We start from the raw sequence: 20,308 nt of genomic DNA on the forward strand, positions 1-20,308 counted from the left end.
GCCGCAGTAAAAAGATTGAAAAAAACAACAATTTATAACTGTTAAATCCAGGAATATCAACTACTTAAGGTCCAATGCACAGATTTGTGCACCAGTGGGGTCCCTCAGCCTGGCCTGCATCCTCTTGTAATCTGAGACCCCTCAGGGGTTGTCTGAGAGCCGGTTTCGGCCTGATCCCCACAGGCCAGGCTGAGGGATCCCACCGGTGCACGAACCCGTACACTGGGCCTCTAGTTTATGTATATAAAACCCTAATATGAAAATAGACAAAATGGCGGGGCAACCAAACAATTGGTTTTTATGATGTGCACTGACCACCAGGGAGTGCGGGTGGAACATGGCAGGCATCAGCAGCAGGCTGAAGAGTGCAGAACATGGCGGGCATTGGCTGTAGTGGGATGGTGGAGCAGGTGAGCAGGGGTGCCAGACCAAGTTGGGGTGCTGGTCGCTGTCATTGGGGCGAGCCTCTGGTGGTTACTGAATATTCTTTGCTCCCGTGTGCCACAGTCCCACTGGGCACTTGCACTTGCTGTCAGTGCTGGCCCTGCTTGCACCCACAGCTGGCGCTGGAGCCGCGGCTAAGACCCACTGTCAGCGCCTGGGGCCAGTCCCAATCATGTTCCTTTTACATTTTTGAAGGAAGGGTATAAATTAAGCACAGGAACATGAGTTTAGGAAGTAGTTGTCCAGTAAGACAGTGGTTGCCAACCTTTTGGACCTCATGGACCACTGGTTGGCGGACGCTGCAAGAAGACACAGGGAAGTTTCAGGGACGACTTAGTTGGTCAGTTTAAATGGACATTTGGATGTCCGGTGGGGACTGAGAATCTGCTGACTCATGGGCTAGTACCATTTAGTAATAGTTTGTATGACTTCCATTAATTATTTCAAGAGGTATGTGTGAGGAAGAGAAACTTTATTTAACCCAAAATAAAAGTCAAGTTTCTGGTTAAACTTGGTGACTTAACTTTGTGGACGAGGAAGATTTTAGGATCCAATTATGCTTTACTTGTACCACATATTTTTAATTCATATTTATAAAAATATTCTGTGTAGGTAGTTGCTAGGCTTAATTTTCTGTGTGATTCAGAAAGGCTGATATGTTCATTTAATTATTCATTTTTATTTTGTCCTGACATTTATTGTAAAAAGAACACTGGAAAGCAAGCTTTTTGAAAGGGTTAAATAAGGTTCCTTTCAGATGCCATATGGAGAACTGATTTGAGGAGGGTGAGTCAGACAACTTCTGCATTAATATATGAGAGATGATGGTGGCTTGACCAGGATTATGGCAAGGGGCAGTTGGACAGGAGTGTTTCCAGATATATATATATTGAAAAGGTAGGATTTAGCAATTGGTTATATGTGGAGGGGATAAAGGAGAATAAATCCAAGATGAATCCCAGATTTCTAACTTCAGTAACTGGGTAGATGGTAATGACGCTTTTGAAATATGGAAGACTGTGGAAGTAGGTGAGGTGTAGAAATTAAGTTTTGACCTTGGATATGTTAGGTTTAAGATGCCTGTAAGACATCCCCAAATAGAAATATAAAATATTCAGCTAGGTATTTACTTTGGAGCTCAAAGGAGAAGTCCCTTTTAGAGGTTTTAAGAGTGGTCAGCATGGAAATGGCATTTGGAACCATGGAAATGGAGGATATTTAGGGAGAAACGGTATTGAGAGCATCAAGGACAGAGATGAATGTGAAGACATTGCAATGGGAAGTCATGTACACAGAGGAACTGGACTGCGAAGCAACAGCTGTGAGACGGGGGAAATCCAGGAGTACATGGAACCACAAAAGCCAAGAAAGAGGGATACTAGTAAGGAAAGACATTTTCAGAGATAAAGACTTAGAAAGTTTATCTTTTAAGGTAATTTCCTTCCAACGAAATTACCTACGGACATATAAGTAAAATAGGTGGTAACCAAGAAAGAGGAAGGTATAGGTTATAAAAATAGTAAAACTCAGAAATTTAGTGAAAATAATCCCCAGAATGGTAGCCACATAGCAGGCTCAGGATCTGTTCACTCTGGATTAGAGTAGAGGAACTGTTCTTGAGAATAATGTAGGTGAGTGGAGTTGATTCTTAATAAATGGTTCAGTAACAAGTGGGGGAAAAATATCAATGATTTGATAAATAAGGTCCATATAAGGCCGAAAGATGAAAAACTCCAGCAAAAACCAAAAGCACAAGAAAATTAATGATCCAAGTAAGCTGACTAAATGTGAGCATGAAAGAAAGTAACCAAAGAACATCAATTCTCTATGATAGAATATTTATAAGAGGTATTTGTACATTATGCAAGTCACATGGATAACCAATAGAAGAACTAAAAATAGCAATACATTCATCCAAATTTGGAGAGCAATGTGAGTGAATTAAATATTTCAAAACAAGGAGTCAATTGAAAATGTCTAGAACTGGAAATGATGCAAGTAATCAGCAAAAGAATTAAGAATGGAAATGATCAAACATGGTTGCCAGTGGGGCGTGGACTAGAAGGGAGGAAGTGTGAGAGAGGAAGGCCTTTGCTTTTCTTTTTAAGTCTTTCTGTACTATTTTATTACCGATCCTGTATTTACATTATTAATTTGATGGGAAAGTGGTAATGGGAGATAAGTTAATGAGTTTGTACAGCACACTTTTATGTAATTGGATTATAAATTGCAGGAGAGGATGTAAGATTAAGAGTTTTGTTCTCCCTCCCTCCCTCTCTTCCTTTCTTAATTTAAAATGGAAGATATTGCAGCTTAGTTATTGAAGGTGATGTTCCAGTATAGCAGTGTTTCTCAAAGTGTACTTCCCAGACCAGCAGCATCAACATCACCTAGGAATTTGTAGAAATGCACATTCTTGGACCCCATCCCAGAAGTACTGATTCAGAAATTTTGGGGGTTGGGCTCATCACTCTGTGTTTTTAACAAGCCCTCCAGGTGTCTCATATGGTTTGCTAACATTTGAGAACCACTGTAGTAAAATATTATGTAATAACATTATTATTTTATAAATTTTATTAATTGTATATATTTTCTCAATTGTACATATTTTAAGCCAACTTAAAATATTTTTCTTTGTTGCCTAGATCGGATGCTGAAACAAAAAGGGCTTTGGAAAGATTGACTGAAAAACTGAGCGAAACCCAAAAACAAGAAGTGGTGAGAACTCTTTGTTTATAAAGTTTTATTTCATATGCAGGTGATAGAGAGGGTGCCTGGGCTCATTGTATTCACAGTGAAGTTCAGTACAGTTTAACTTTTTGGTGGTGTATGCCACTTTGTCTAATAATATAGTTTATAGCTCTTACAAAATTTTTATGAATTTTCAGTATTTAAGTTTGAAATATTTACAGTGGTAGTATATTAGGGATAAAATTATCATTTGTTTTAATTGTTAGAGTTTTATTATGAATTTTAAATTGTATTGACTCAGTGATTCTTCCAGAGCTGTTAAATGATATTTGAGAAACACAGAATTTTGAGTAGTGGCTCTATAGCACTCGCATTAAGTATTTCAGGTCATCGTACATAAGTGTGTGCACAATTGCTACAGAGACCTCCTTGCTGTCTGTTCTTGTTTTAGGTAGTACTGATTGAAAATACCCTTTATTCTCAAGTTTTGTTATCTCAGACTCAGATTGTTCACATTCTCTATGCAGAGATTTCTTTTTATCAAATCACTATTCTTGGTGGAATTAAGGTTAAATTTTTAAGAACATACAGTGTCCATTTCTTTGCATCACTTCTATTTTTTAGGAGAAAAATAACAATAGAAACTGTCACTAAATAATTGCAAATTTGTCAACCCAGGAATAATGTGCATTTATTCATTTCCCACAATACCTTCTGTTTTCCAAGACAAGAAAGATTAGCAGAATTTTTTTTCTTAACATATCTGGACATTTCCCAGTAAAAGCAGTTAATTTTTCTCCAGTTGTTAATTGTGTTTACAATTCCTCAGATAGATATGCTGTTTATTTTAGAGTTTGAATTTTTTGGCTACATCTGCTAAGAGATGGATATGCTATATTTTCAGAGATCAACTCAGTTACTGCCCCTTTAAAAAACAAGAATAAGCACCTGGCCACATAAAAGTGCCTTCTGCCTGAGTGTTTGGTGCTAATTTCTTTGTGAAGTGCTCAGAGAGGTGAAGACAATGCCTGTCTTCTGTTGCAGTAGACAAATCTTTGCAGCTGGTACATGATGGTATGGCACTGATGTGTGGTCAGGACATGGGATACTTAATTTTTTACATAAAGTCCTAGATTTTCCCAGGCACACCAAGGGCACCATTAATTTATACTGTACCTGTCTAAAATAGCAAAAATATCGTATACTTAAAAAAATCTGTTTTGAGATTAATAGATTGGTGCCTTTCTTAATTGCAGTGGTTCACACAGAAAGACACTTATGCATTCTCTGGTTTACATCTCTCTCTGTAAGAGCTGAATGCACACTAATAAGGTAGCTCTAAGGTCCTCTATACCTTCTTCAATGGTCTTCTCTCATAAACTCTAGTGCGGGACCTGTCACTTGACAAAGGAAGCTGCTGAAGCTTTGTGTCTTTCTTCTTTTTAAATATGTTTTTATTGATTTCAGAGAGGAAGCGAGAGGGAGAGAGAGATAGAAACATCAATGATGAGACAGAATCATCTATTGACTGCCTCCTGCAAGTCCCCTATTGGGGATTGAGCCCGTAAGCCAGGCATGTGCCCTGACTGGGAATCAAATTGTGATCTCCTGGTTCATAGGTTGATGCTCAATCACTGAGCCACTGGCCAGGCTATGTTTCTTTTTTCTTTTTTTTAATATTTAAAATTTGGAAGTATAATGCACATACCGAAAACCACATATATCAGTGTGTAGCTGGATTAATTATTTCAAGGCGAATATGCCCATGTAACCACCTCTCAGACATAGAGCTAGAGCTAGACCATCACCAGCACGCAAGATGCTGCCTTATTTCCCCTCCCCATCACTAACTCCTTCCTTTTTAAACATGACACTTATTTTGACTTTTAACTCTTTAGATTAATTTTGTCTCTTTTGGACTTCATATAAATGCAATCATTCAGGACATGCTTTTTTGTGTGTTTGACTTCTTTTGCTAAACATTATGATTGTGATATTTTTGGGTGTTGTGCCATGTACTTGCAGTTAGTTCATTTTTATTGCTCTTTAGTATTCCATTGTATGAATATACTGTAATATATTGTAATATTTTGTGATGGATATTGGAATTATTTTGAATTTTGGGCTGTTATGAATAATGCTGCAGTGACTGATTTTATTATTTTAGAGCACCTGTGCATGCATTTCTGTTGGAACATAAAATGCAGTGCAATTGCTAGGTGCCTTTCAATTTAATAGGTCCTGAAAAACAGATTTTCAAAATGGATGCACTAATTTACACTCTTATCATCAGTGTGTGAGGATTTGTGTTGTTCCTCATCCTTTCCAACACTGATACTACTGAGTCTTTCAGTAATAGCCATTATGTTGAGTGTTTATGGTATCTCATTATGGTTTTAATTTGCATTTTCATGATTACTAATGATAATGAGCATGTTTTTTATATTTGTTGGCTATTGGCTGTTGTCTTTTTTTTGAAATGCCAATTTGCTTTTTTTGCCCACTCTTTTATTGAGTTTCTTGCCTTTTTGTTACTGATTTGTGTGAGGCCTTTATATATCTTATATATGAGCACTTTGTCAATTGTATGTATTGCTAAGATTGTCTCTCATTCTACAACTGTTTCTACTCATTTTTAAAACTCTCTTAATGGGATCTTCTGTTGACAGAAAATATATTTTATTCTCTGCAAAGAGAAGTTGCTTAGATAATTTGATAATTATTATGAATGAGAGGACATATTTGCTTTTTGTTATAAATTAGAGACCATGGCAATCATGGATTACCTTATTGTTTGTTGTTGAGATATTTCAATGTTAAACTTCAGTGCCAGGTTTTAATCATTTCTGGCTCATCCTTACTGTTGGTGTATTGTCCTTCAGGCAGGATTCCAACCCAAAGGCTAGGGGCTGGGGGCGGGGGGTGGAGTTTGACCAGGGACCCCCTTCCTTGGAAAGGCTCTCAACTTCAGTTTTTCACCTTTGACAGCACACATCTGTTAAAAACTGTTCAGCTTCTCAATGTCTCAGTTGCCTTTTCTGAAATGGGCTGTTATTTCAGGGAGAAAGTGGCCCTAAAATATGGACCAACCGACCGCTCTGAGTTTCTTTTTTATCTTGCATTTGGTCTCATATGTCTTTGCTTCTTTTTAGTTTTCTAGACTTAAATATATATATTTCAGAGAGGAAGGGAAAGGGAGAGAGAGAGAAACATCAATGATGAGAGAGAATCATTGATCAGCTGCCCCCTGCTCCATCCCCCTCCCCTCCGGGATCAAGCCCAAAACCTAGGCATGTGTCCTGATTGGGAATCTAACTGTGACCTCCTGGTTCATAGTTTGACACTTAACCATGGAGTCACACCGTCCAGGCTAGTTTTCTAGACTTTTATTTAAAATATTATTTATAGCTTTTTAAATTATTTGCATTGGAAGGGTTGGTCTAAATTATTTAGCCTGTCATTTTTGGAAGTGAAACTCCCTCAATCTTTTTGTATATATCAGATTTTATTGCTAGATTTGCTATTTCTAATGCATAAGATTTCAGAGTTTTTCAGATGTTGTATGAGGCTTCTTTTACTTCTATATAGGTATACAACCTGTGATCATGCTTGTAATAAGGGCTTTGATCCAGACTTGAATATCTTCAGTGTTCTGTTGAGGTCCTTATAGATCTGAGAAACTATGGGCATATCTAGTTGAACTGTCATGCTGTCTTTTGACATTGTTAGATATTTGGGATGGTTTTGTTATTGGAGAAATGTGTGGATAGTCCTTCTCTGTTGCAAGTGTAAGTTGGGTATCCCTATCCCCACTGAGTGCTGGGGGTTGGGTCCTTACGATATCTTGAGAAAAAGAATTTTCTGAGACTCGCACAGGAGGATGAGTAATTTTTATTTGTGTGGAATTATATCTGTGGTTTTCCCAAGCCCCACTTCACTTAATCCAATCCTGGAAGAGGTACAGCTGGGGATTCAGCAGAGTTAGAAGCAAAGCCAGTGTCCAGAGTTTCTGTTCCATGGTGGAGCTGGGTCCAGTAACAGCATCAGGCTAGTTACAGGCCATTACTCCATTGTGTTGGGTCCACATGGCTGTGATGGGGGCAAATGCAGAAGCATGAGAGTTCCATAGGCCAGGAGTCAAGCTTGAGGAAGCAAGAGAGCAAGAAAGAGAACTCCTTTGACTAGGAGATTAAATATATTAAATCGTCCTGTACTTGTAGTGGCCATACTTTCTCTGGCCCATGACCTGTTCCCAGGTGTGACTGATAGGCAAGCACAGACTTTACTGAGCATGTGTCTGTTCTTCCTCTGTCCAGTCTCTTCCCCCAGGATCTGCAGGGAACAGGCTTCCTGGCAAAGCTGCACAAATTATATGCCTATAATATTTGGCCTTCCCTTTGTTCCTTTCCTGTTATTAATAACTGGGTGCATTACAATGGTATCAGTTTGAATTTTTGAAAATACTGATTTGCATAGTGCACATTACCTTTGTTAAGTTTCACCTTTCACCATGTTAAAGAGAACCCAAAATGAACAGTTATGACTTCATTTTTTTTCTTTCATAAAGCAAATAAAGCTAGCAAGTACTATTTACATAGTCTGGAGTGTGACTGTGGGCCTAAAGTGTAACCACTGAGCTAAAAGTTAACAGCTAGCTAAATTTAGAGACAGCCTTTCATATCATCATTACCACTGATCGGAATCACTCCACATCAGTCAAAGCTATGATTGCACAACTGCAGGTCACACCTCACTATTCACAGCTCATTGTTGTAGTTGGTGTGTACTCCTTGCCAGTTTCCTCAGCTGTCACGTGTGCTCAGCTCATCAGGACATGTTCTTTTCTATTGTCAGGATCTGGAGAATTGGACACACCTAACTGGGCACCCAGTAGAATTGTTCACCTGCCAGTTCCTCACATCAAGTTGTGATGTGACAGCTTGTTTGGCGCTTTCTGTAAATGTGTTCTTAGCTGTACAGAGGGCATCTGAATCATGTGGGTGCATGTCGTACTGATTAGGAAACAATTGTCTAATGCAAAAACTTAAAAGTGATATTATTTGAAATTTAGAAGGTCTTCCAAAGGCCACATGATGTTTACTTCCAATTTGTACAAGGCTTAATATAGATTTTGTGAGTAACTTATTCCAACTGAAGTCAACATTTACATTTTATAACTATTTGATGTATTGTGTTGCATTTGTGAATTCATGATAGCATACTGTCAGAAAAGATGTGGTTTTGTTATTTGAGTGTTAAACTTCTCAGAGACTGCAACTGTTTCCCCCTCCAGATTTAGGTTTAGAATAAAATTTCCAAAATGATGTACATTCATGGTAGAAAACTTTTAAATATTGTACAAGTATACAAAGAAAAATGAAGGACTGCCTCTATCTCCCACCAATTTCATTTTCTGGTGGTAACCGCTGTTAATCTCATTTATTGTGCATTATTCCGAGGCTACAGTTGTTTCTCGTGCATTTTCTCAGTAACTAAAATATATCTTGAAAGTTTATAGAACACATTTTTCTTTGAGAGGCAAAAGGTATTGGTTTCTGTCATACATGCCAAGATCTGATTTGTTAATCCTTTGTGAATCATAGATTTTTGTTTGTTTGTTTTTCAAGCTGCCTGTTGGAAGGGAATAGTTATTATTCATAGCATGATATTATGGAAAATATTTTATGTTAACACTTCATTGTGGTAATAAACACTTACTATCACATGGACCTTATACCACAGAGGACATTCGTTATCTGGAATTTACCCAGTTTAGTATGATATGATTGCATATTAAGTTTGACTATTTATGGAGGAAAAAGTCAATTTTATTGTAGTTTCTATAGGAAGGTCACTATTTTAATTAAAAATGTAAACATGGATCCAGCTATTTCTGGAAGAGTTGGCCATGAATTGAAGTAAGAATTCTCAACATTGTGTTTAGGATAACATGGTTTTTGTACAGATTGCAGCAGCCGGATATACAACAAATACTTATTGAAATGCATTTTACAACAGCATATATTGTGAAAGATCTGAGGAATCAATGTATTGAAAAGTCAGGATCAATCCCATAAACAGATGACCTTTGCTTTCATTTCACCTCCGCTCATTAAAGCTAGCTTTAAATGCTACTCTAATGTTTATTCTTATTATACTATTTTTATAAGCAAATATGGAGAAGTTGGACTCTTTGATATCTGAGTAATAAATTTAATTGGTTCACATGGATCTCTGATAAAAATGTACTTTTTAGTATTAGCTTTTAGTATTTTTCCTTTATGTCTCAGAAATAAAAAATGAAAATGAGGAGGCATTGATGAATGCAGTCTTTAAAATAATTCATATTACTGGGAATTATTTTATCATTCCATAGTGGTAAGTATATGCTGTGTCGTTAGGTACAGAGCCCGTGCTCTTCTGTTTAGAGCGGTGTTTACCTGCTCTTCCTCTGGTCTGCTCAGTCTCAGAAAATGGCATTGTAATCTATCCAGTGGTCACCTAAGAGTCATTCTAGATCTTTTCCTTCATAGCACACTCCAATCCATGATAAAATTGTGCCCCTCTTATTTCTGAAATTTTGCTCAGTTCCATCTTCTTCTGTCTGATGCTTCTCTTCAGGCACCATTACTTCACTTCCCTCTCTCTCATTCTCTTTCCCTCTTTTCCTTTCCCAAATCAATAAACATGTCTGAGGGTGAAGATAAAAACATTTGCATTAGTTATCAGTGGCTGCATATCAGATTTCTCTGAGCTTACTGGCTTAAAACATTTATCATCTGACAGTGTCTGTAGGTTAGGGGTTCAGGCCTGGCTGAGCTGGCTCCTTTGGCTCTGAGTCTCTCACAGGCTACAGTCATCTCACATCTTGCCTGCAATGGATTTACTTCCTTCCTAGCTCATTCAGTTCCTTGTGGATTATTGGACTAAAATATCAGTTTGTCATGACTGGATGGTCACAGGGCTGTTTTATTTCCTTTCCACATGGCCTTCCCACAGAGCATCTCACAACACACAGCTTGTTTCATCAGAGCAAGCAAGCAAGAAGGCAGCAGAGAGGGCCAGCAAGAAGAACATGTTAGTAAGATGGAAGTCATAATTTTTGTAACCTAATTATGGAAATGACTTGTTCTGTATTCTGTTTACCGGAAGGAAGTCACTAGAGCCAGTCTAAACTCCAGAGGAGGAAATTACACAAGTGCATGAATACCCGGAAGCAGAGACCATTGAAACCTTGTCAGAATCTGCCTAACACAAACATTATTTAAAAACTGAGAACCATCAAATGCAGTAACTCTAAATCACATATGTCCTGGCTATGGTGTAGATAATGTCTAAGTAATTTTAGATTTTTCCCCCCAGTATTTGGTTACTTGAACTGTTTTAATTTTGGTTAGGATGCCAATAAGCATATTTTTCTTTCCTGAAATATAGAACTCATCCAACTCATTGAATTTAATTAGAGAAATCCTAACTACTGATTTAGTGTCAGTCCTTAATAGATAGCAAGCTATTAGAAGTCAGCGTCTGTGGATGCAGCTTGAGTATTGCTCTATGCCTAGCCTCTACCTAGCATAATAGCTGGAATGAATTAGTGTTCGTGCATGCTTGCTGGATGAATGCATGAAAGTGGACCTGGGATTACAAGATACTGCTGGAAATGAAGACTCACAGTACTGGGCTCATTTTCCTCACTGATTACTTGTGTGATCCCAGATTAATAACCTCATTAGTGATTCATGTCTTTTGATTCAACAATTTCACTTAAAGATTATATCTTTAATGTACAAAAGTAATCTTATATAGGAGTGTTTGTCACAGTATGTTCTAGTAAAAATAAATAATTGTTATCTCATTATCAATAGGGAGTTATTTTAATCAATTGTGAAGAACAGTGTACTTTTTAAAAAAAATATGTATTTTATTGTTTTTTTACAGAGAGGAAGGGAGAGGTACAGAGAGTTAGAAACATCGATGAGAGAGAAACATCGATCAGCTGCCTCCTGCTCACCCCCTACTGGGGATATGCCTGCAACCAAGGTACATGCCCTTGACCGGAATCGAACCTGGGACCCTTCAGTCCGCAGGCTGACGCTCTATCCACTGAGCCAAACCGGCCAGGGCAAGAACCGTGTACTTTTAAAGAATATATAGATTTATTTGTTGTCATGGAAAGTTGTCCATGATATGTAACAGAACAAAAAAATTTACAAAACACTATGTGAAATACCCAACTTTTTTTTAAAAAAAAGAAATGAAATGGATATGTGTTTGACTCATCATGTACATATGCATAAAAAAATTCTGGAAGTATACAACAAGATATTTAGCAGTGTTTTCTCTTGGTGGATGGTATTAGCAGATTATTTTTATTTTTGTTATTCTGTATTGTTTATTTTTAATTGTAATAAATATATGTAACATAAAATTTATCATTTTAGCCATTTTTAAGTATTCAGTTTAGTACATTCACAGTTGTATAATCAAATCCAGAACTCTTTTCATCTTGAAAAATTGAAATGATGCCCATTAAGTAAAAGTATCCATTCAGAACATCACAGCCTTCCTAGGCATGTTGCCTCTCACAACCACCATTCTACTTTATGTATGTGACTACTCTAGGCACCTCATTACTTAGCATAATGTCTTCAAAGTTCATCCATGTTATAGCATGTGTAAGAATTTTCTTGCATTTTAAGGCTGAACCATATTCCATTGTATGTATAAGCCACATTTGGTTTATCTACTTACCTGTCAGTGGACACTTGGGTTGTTTCCATCTTTTGGTTATTATGAATAATGCTGCTATGACTATGGGGGTGCAAATATCTGCTTTCAATTCTTTTTGGTATATACCTAGATATGGAATTTTTGGATCATATGATAATTCTATTTTTATTTTTTTAAAAAACACCACACTGTTTCCCATAGTGGTTTACCATTTTGCATCCCACCAGCAGTGCAAGAGTTCCAATTTCTCCACTCTTTTTTTTTTTTTTTTTTTTTTTTTTGGTAGCAGCCAAATAGACAAAATGTTTATTTTAGAGAGTCCCAATTAAACATATTTCAGTTTGACTTTAGTTTTTGATATTTTCAGCTGGTTTATTTTTAGCAGATCACAGTAGACAAGATTGACAAGCTAATGAAAATCCCTTTCAATTATTTGCTGCACATAAGCATCAAAACCTCCTGAGGCAGGTCATGCTTATAGATAATTAAAATGATAAAGAACTAAACAGATTAAACAGTTTATCAGAATAAGAAATGAGTAGCTTTACAAAATTGCTGTTTTTCTCCTGTTTCACCAGAGGGCACTCTTTTCTAGTTTATTGCCTTTAACTCTCACCTATTCAATTACTATTTTATGCGTTGAAAAATGTAAGTTCTTTTTTGGGATTCATGTTTGGATTATTTGGAGACTAATGATTATTTTTAAAAATATTTTTTGTCAGTTTTTGTGTGATCTATTTTATAATTGTGTCATGAAAAAGAGCTCTACAAACAAGCTAGTTTTAAATGCTTTGGGCAGTAGTATATCTGGCATAAATGAAAAATAGAGGTCATTTAGTCTTTTTTTCTTCTTCACCTAACAGCTCTATAATGTCAGTACTTCTGTTTGTTCGTGTTAAGGTTTCGGATCGGGTGGAGCGACGGCTGCAGGAAATAGAAAGGGAGATGCGCACAGAAAGAGAATTGGTGGAAAGACGCCAGGATCAACTGGGACTTATTTCTTTGCAGCTACAAGAGGTTTGTGAAAAATACCTTCTCAGAATGTTCGTTTTGAGCTTGGATAACTGTTTAGCTGTTGTTAAATTATTACAATTCCTTAGTTGTTGCCTGTGACAGTGTAGCTCAGTCCACATATGAAGTATAACATGTTGGTTATAGTTTAGTGAGTGAAGACAGCCCTCTCTGGGTCAACCCCAGAATCTGCTGCTTGCTAGCTGTGTCACATGGGCCAGTTCCTCACTTTCACTAGGCCCGTGGAAAGTGGAAATAATCGTAATTTTACTGTATCAGATTGGTGCGAGGATAAATGAGTTAATGCCAGGAAAGCACTTAACATAGTGTCTGGCCTGTGCTCAAAAAATGTTAACTGAAAGTATAATTACTCTGATTAATTTTCCTTGACATAACAGGGGTCAGCAAACTGGCCACATGGACTGAATCTGGCCCATTGGCTATTTTTGAAAATAAAATTTTATTAGAACACAGCCATTCCCATTTATTTCTAATCTGTCTGGATGTGTTGAGTAGCTATGAAAGAGACTAGAGGCCTAGTGCATGACATTCATGCACTGGGTTGGGGGAAGTGTCCCTCAGCCCAGCCTGTGCCCTCTCGAAGTCCAGGACCCCTCAGCGAACATCCCCCGAGGGATCCTTAGTGCTGCTGTGCAGGCAGGAGAGGCGCCAGCCATCACCACTGTGCTTGCCAGCTGTGAGCCCAGCTTCTGGCTGAGCAGCGCTCCCCCTATGGGAGCTCATTGACCACTAGGGGCAGCTCCTGTGTTGAGCATCTGGCCCCTGGTGGTCAGTGCATGTCATAGTGACCAGTTGTTCTGCTGTTCAGTAGATTTGCATATTTGGGTTTTATTATATAGGATTTTCCAATCCCTAGATTAGACTGTCATCAAATCAATGAAAAATAGAGGTCACTTATTCTTTAGATACCATTTTATTTTGAAATGTCAGACTTACGAAGAAATTGAAAAATTAGAACAAAGAATTTCTGTATATCCTCTATCTAGATTCCCCCAATATTTAGATTTTACCAGACTGACTTCATCATTTTTTCTACACACACACACACACACACGCACACGCGCGCACACACACACACACACACACACTTTTTTGCATTAGTTGCACACATGATATAAATATTTGATACCTAAACAATATGGTGTGTATGTTCTCTTCCTTAATCACAGGAAACTAACATTGGGTCAATACTATGATGTAGTCTACATGTTTTATTGAAATTGTGCCACTGATGTCCTTTTCTGGTCCAGGATACAGTTCAGAGTCACGGATAGCATTTGGCTGTCATGTCTCTTTAGCCTTCTTTAATCTGGAACAGTGTTTCAGTCTTTCATTGTCATTCACACCCCAACAACTTTGTAGAGTACTGGCCAATTATTTTGTAGAATGTCTTTCATTTTGGGTTTGTTGATGTTTCCTCACAATAAACAGATTCAATACTTTTGGCAGGAAACCTAGAGTAATGGTATTGTGCTCTTCCCAGGATATCATGTCAGGAGGCACATAATGTCGATTTGTCCCATAACTGAAAATTGAACCGTTGGTTAAGGTGTAGCCTGCCAAGTTTTTCACTAAAATTACTATTATGTGTTTGTAATTATTTATTTTATGGGGTGATGCTTTGAGACTTGAAAATAGCCTAATATCACACCTATGAATTTTTGTATCTAGTGTTGATTCTTGCATGAGACACTTATTATTAAAAGTCATGCTAAATGGTGAGTTTTTTAAAAGTTCCATTATTTTGTCCACATTTATTTTTTGGAATTCTATAGTAAGGAAAGGATTTGTCTTTTTCTTTATTCATTCATTTTTATTGATATAGATTTGTGAATTCTCATTTTATTATATAGGTTATGTTTTATTATTATAGAAAATAATTTGTCAAAATTCCCTTAAAATGTTTTTTAGATTTATACAAAAGGTATAAAAATTAGAAACAACAAGAAAACAAAAAGATTAAAATTAAAAGCAATTGTTTTCTTTTACCAAATGGTTTTCTCCAAAAGTGATGTTCTACAAATCCACTCATGTGTGCGTGGAAATCATTACCCTTATTAATTGACAGATTAATAGAAATTTTTTAAGTAGATGTACTGCCGCTTGAAAATTAGGAACAAAAATCTCAACCCTGAAATTATATGTAAATTGATAGAAAAATCTGCTTTTGTTTTCTAAAATTCCACTTTCCTTCATTTCACAAAAGGAGGCATACACTTGTTAGTTGGTAATTACTTTGAAAAGGATACTTTGTTGAATAATTAGATACGGCATGTGGGTAGCCTTTTTTAAAAAACATTGATTTTTATACATTTATTCTCAAAGCAAATTGCATCTGGTGAGCATAAGAATAGTACTGAAGAGACAATTGCTCCTTTTGCAAGAGAAAATTAGAAAAATTTTCTGTACTTATTTTCTTCTCTCTTTGCAGAATGCCTAAAATTACAAAGAAAGAGGGGGAGGAAGATTGCTTCCCACCCCCTCTGAGAGCCTGAATATTTGCAGTGTAATTGTCAATTTGACTAAAAGCTTGAGGTGTGATTTGGAATGCCATTTCTGACAATACAGTAGAGGATCACTATTGATAAGAAATGTTTAATTTCATACTTTGTCACTTTAATATACACGGTGACCTATGCGCTTATAAAAGGTGGTTTTGGATTGAATAGTGCAGGGAGGATTATTTCAGGCCGATGCATTTCCTACTCCCAGCCTAAGTGGCTCACACTCTTACAGAAAGGTCATGTTTAAGGAGAGAAACACTGCTTTCTTTTCAATATTAAAAAATACTTATCATGTGTGATAATGGTAATCGGTGTTTTTTGTTTCTGGCTATGGAAAGAAACTGAATCTGCACTTTTAGCTATTCAGCCTCCCTAAAATGTATAATTCAATGTTAGTGAAAGTTATGACATTTAAAAGTTGTTAAGAGATTAGGAGCATTTATTAAAAATTGCAGGATGTCAGAGATTTCTAGATATAAGGTCGTATTATAGAGAGGCTATCTATGGCTTGGGCTGAAGCCTACTTCTTTTCAGTGATCTAATGAGGCCCTTAGGTCCTCAGAGTTTTATCTGTTTCCATCTACACTAATAAAAGAGAAAGATGCAAATTGACCATACCTTTGCAACACCCACTAGCCACAGGAGTGAGTATGCAAATTAACCCAACAAAGATGGCAGGTTAATTTGCATATGCAGGCGCTGAGTGGCCGGGGGCAGGGCGGGATGCTTGCGTTGTCGCCACAGCAATGATGCAGGTATTCCACACCGCCCCAGCCACTCTGGGCCTCTGGGCAGGGTGGGAAGGCGGAAAGGCGGTTCCAGGCCAGAGCGAAGGTGGTGCTGGCAGCCAGGGGAAGGAAGGCCCATTCTTGCACAAATCTTCGTGCATAGTGCCTCTAGTTTAATTATAAAACAATATTTATTAATCTATGGAAATCAGATGAGGAAGAGCTGCTCTCCTTTTCTTGTATAGAGTTTTTAAGGAATTGTTGACTTTTTTCTGTTTTTTTATTTATTTTATTTCTCTATTTGTCTGAGCAAAGGGACTCTGCATACTCTAGAGTCAGTCCATTTCCTTTTTGAGCCTCTACTGCTTATGATGTCATGTGAATGTCAGTTTTTCATAACTCTATAAGGATTTTCACTGGCCATCAGACCCCTCATATCACAACTTTGTTTTGGTTTCTCAATATCTCTTTAGAGAGAGGAATCCTATATAATAAAGAGGTAATATGCAAATTAACCCTCACTCCATCACACCGTCACAAGATGGCTGCCCCCACAGCAGAGGCAGGGTTCCCGTAACAAAAGATGGCTGTGCCCACAGTGGAGGTGGGGTTCCCATAACGAGTGATCAGCAGGGACCTGAGGCTGTGTGGCACTGGGCTGGGGTGGGGTACCTGAGGCTGTGCCCCCCACCTGGTGGGGCTTGATGAGGGACCTCAGGCCATGCTCCCTGCCCCGGACTTGGGGACCTGAGGCCATTTCCCCTACCCTGGTGCCGGACTGGGGGACCTGAGGCTGCACCCCCAGCCCGGTGGGGCTTGATGGGGGCCCTGAGGCTACGTCCCCCCACCCAGCAGGGCTTGACAGGGTACCTGAGGCTGCACCCCCCAAACCTGGCGGGGTTTGACAGCGGTGGGGCCGGCTGGGTCTGGATCTCACCCAATGGGGGGTGGGGCTGGCCAGGTCTGGGTCTTGTGGGATTTTGAGGTGCACGTGGGTGGGCAGGGACTTGACTCTGGGTTCTACAGTGTGCCCCAGACTCTGACAGGAGGAAAATTTTCATATACATCTTACTAATTTTCTTTCATCTCTGACACTTCTATTATAGAGAAAGGGCAAATAGCAATATTAAAATATTTCCTCTAATTAATTCCCTTTAATGTGCACAAATTTTGTGCACTGGGCCACTAGTGTTTTATATTAGTTTTGCAATAATACTCTTTTCATATATCTTTCAATTTTGAGTGGTTGTTCTAGTACTCTGAACTTCTAATGAAATTCAAATATTATTAAGCTAATAACTATCATCAACCTTTCTTTGTTGAATCATTATACAAACAGTAAAGTGTTTGTTTAACATTAAGGTGCATTTATCATATTAACAGACTCCTTTCGATCACATGCTTAATAATAAGGTAACCTTGATTAGTTGAATTTAGTGGAGTGGGTAGGAATGGTGGGTACTAGGATCATGAAAGAGGTTTTTTAAAACTCTTTTGCAGGTCCAAAATTCACATAAAATCTTAGATAAAATTTCTAACTTTTTATTGGCATTTTGGAAATTTCTTACTTGGTTTTTACTAGCTGTTTCTTGTGAATGGAATGTTATTTCTTCAACTTCAGTTGAATTACTTAAAATGAAGAACAGGAGATAAATGGTGGGTTTATGTTTGTATATGCTTTTCAGAGCATATTGAAATGCTGATTCCCTTATCTACCTCCATCAAGAATGTTGCATATGACTTAGGGTTTAAAGGTGCTTTACGGAAAAGTCTATGAGGTAGGCGAGGCATGGAGTCTTAATAGAAGATGGTGAGATTAAGAGGAATTAAGTGCAGGGTAGGAGCTCAGCTCAGTGGTTTTTCAATTTGGAAAACCAGATTATGGGAGCTTCATCAATAAAATAAGGCCATTTGCAGAAAAGTTAAAGTAATTGATATTGGCTTTTTTCAATATTTTTCTTCATCTTTTGGTATCAGTACCAATTATGAAAAACCTAATAAAGAAGTGGCTATTCATTCCTTCCCAGAAATGTAACTGTGGCTCAAGACACTGAGTAAAATGGACACCTCACATAAGAAAAGCCTTGGGTACTATTTATTAATGTATTTAGTTTGGAGTCATTAGGGGAGAAGTTTCCAAGGAAGCCAAGAATGTTTTTCTAATGTCCTCTTAATAGTATTAGCATTTCCCTTGAGACTTCTGTGTCTAACCAGAGGGGACCCTAGTCAGACAAATGTTCTAAAGCGGCCTCATTAGCCCCTTCTCCTGAACTTCCTTTGGTCATTACCCTACTTGGTTTGGAGATGTAGATTTTGTACTCCACTTCACTTACCTTTCCAGGGCTGAATTGGAAAACTTTTGCTTGGCCATTCACTTTACCCTCTTCTTTGTTCCCATAGTCAATGCCCTCATTTTTTAGTTATTCCCCACATTTTCAGATATTTATTTCATAACACAGGCCTCCCTTTCCCCACTGATATTTTGAGATATCTTTTATTTTTATTTTTGGTTGATCCTTTCTAGAGTGTATTTTTCCATCAATTTTTACAGAGAGTGGAAGACGGGGGTTGGGGGGGAGACAGAGACAGAGAAACATCCATGTGAGAGACACATTGATTGGGGCCAGGGATTAAGCCTCCAAGCCAAGCATGTGCCCTTGACCAGAATTAAACCCTGGACCCCTTCAGTCCATGGGCTGGCACTGTGTCTACTGAGCCAAACCAGCTAAGGCTAGATAACTTTTATATAAATGCCTATTGAATTGCCCTCACATTGACCATCCCAATAGCCTTCTTGGGTTTTGAGAAGAGAGAGGTGGAATTTACAAGTAAATGAGAGTTTAAAAATAAAACAGAAATTCTGTAGAAAGCACAAGGAAAGCTCATTATTTTCCTACTCCTTAGGACATGAGCTCTAGAACTCAACCCTTTGTCAGGCCCCAGTGACCAGGTGTGTAGTAGGCTGAGAGGTAAACAGGCGCTGAGGCACTGGGTATCACAGTAGGACAGCCACACAGGTGCTGCTCTGAAGGAAAATGTGTGCATGAGGAGAACATTTGTTCAGGGTAAATCTGTGCCTTATTTTGAGCTACATTTTTTATTCTTTTAGTAATTCCCATGCCATTGACTATTTTTTTCCCTTTTGCAAAGATGGCTTTTTTCCTCCTCATTGTTCAGTTTTTAGAAAGTGATAATTATATGAAGTTTTTAGTCTTAAGTTGTTACTGTTACCATATCTTGATGTGTTATCTCTTTTAATTGTACTCTTTTTGAGCATTTTGCATTTCTAGCATTTAACACAATTTGTACTTAGTAAATATTTGTTTAATGCATTAAGTAGTAACCATATTAATACATTGTTTTGATCCAATGTAAAAAGTATTTATTCACATATAATTTAATTAAATGCATAACTAAATGTGATCATATCACAAATGATGAGACAAGCATTCTCTTTTTTAATGTATCTTTAATATTTACTTGGCTCATTTTTCCCTTCCCCTGTGCTCTCTCATCAACATTCCCCCTGCTCCCTAAAAAAGAAAAAAGTGTAAATATCCTGGGATATAACCCTTGATATTTTTCCTTGTGCTCTAAATTATCCTGGACAGACATATATGGACTATATACACCTTTGCATACATAGGTTTTTGTTGTTTTTTTTTAATCCTCACCCAAGAATATTTTTCTATTGATTTTTAGAGAGGATGGAAGAGAAGTGAAAGATAGAGAGAAATATCTATGTGAGAGAAACACATTGATTGGTTGCTTCCTGCACAAGCCCCAATAAGGGCCCAGGCTGGGGAGGAGCCTGCAACCATATATGCCCCTGACCGGAATCGAACCTGGGGCCCTTTGGTCCACAGGCTGAAGCTCTATCCACAGAGCCAAACTGGCTAGGACTGTGGTTTTTTTGTTTTGTTTGTTTTTTTTTAAAGCGGGAGAAAGGGGGGATGGAAGCAGGGAGAGAAGGAGGGAGGGAGAGAGAGAAACATCAATTTGTTGTTCTACTTATTTATGTATTCATTGGTTGATTCTCGTGTGTACTCTGACTGGGATTGAACTTGCAACCTTGGCATATGCAGACTATACTCTAACCCAGTGGTTGGCAAACCATGGCTCGTGAGCCACATGCGGCTCTTTGGCCCCTTGAGTGTGGCTCTTCCACAAAATACCATG

At 37.9% G+C, this 20,308-nt stretch overlaps 1 protein-coding gene across 8 annotated transcripts in view; it reads left to right on the forward strand.

Annotated features, from left to right (window-relative positions):
* CEP128 (centrosomal protein 128) overlaps positions 1-20,308 on the forward strand; it is a 343,429-nt gene that overhangs the window by 40,492 nt on the left and 282,629 nt on the right. For all 8 annotated transcript variants that reach the window (XM_059688963.1, XM_059688957.1, XM_059688982.1 and 5 more), the window contains 2 exons: positions 3,090-3,162; positions 12,766-12,882. In XM_059688963.1, the coding sequence (XP_059544946.1) occupies positions 3,090-3,162; positions 12,766-12,882 (190 nt within the window). The remainder of the gene's footprint in view (positions 1-3,089; positions 3,163-12,765; positions 12,883-20,308) is intronic.

This window comes from Myotis daubentonii, chromosome 1 (assembly GCF_963259705.1).
Source record: "Myotis daubentonii chromosome 1, mMyoDau2.1, whole genome shotgun sequence".
Classification (NCBI taxonomy): Eukaryota; Metazoa; Chordata; class Mammalia; order Chiroptera; family Vespertilionidae; genus Myotis; species Myotis daubentonii.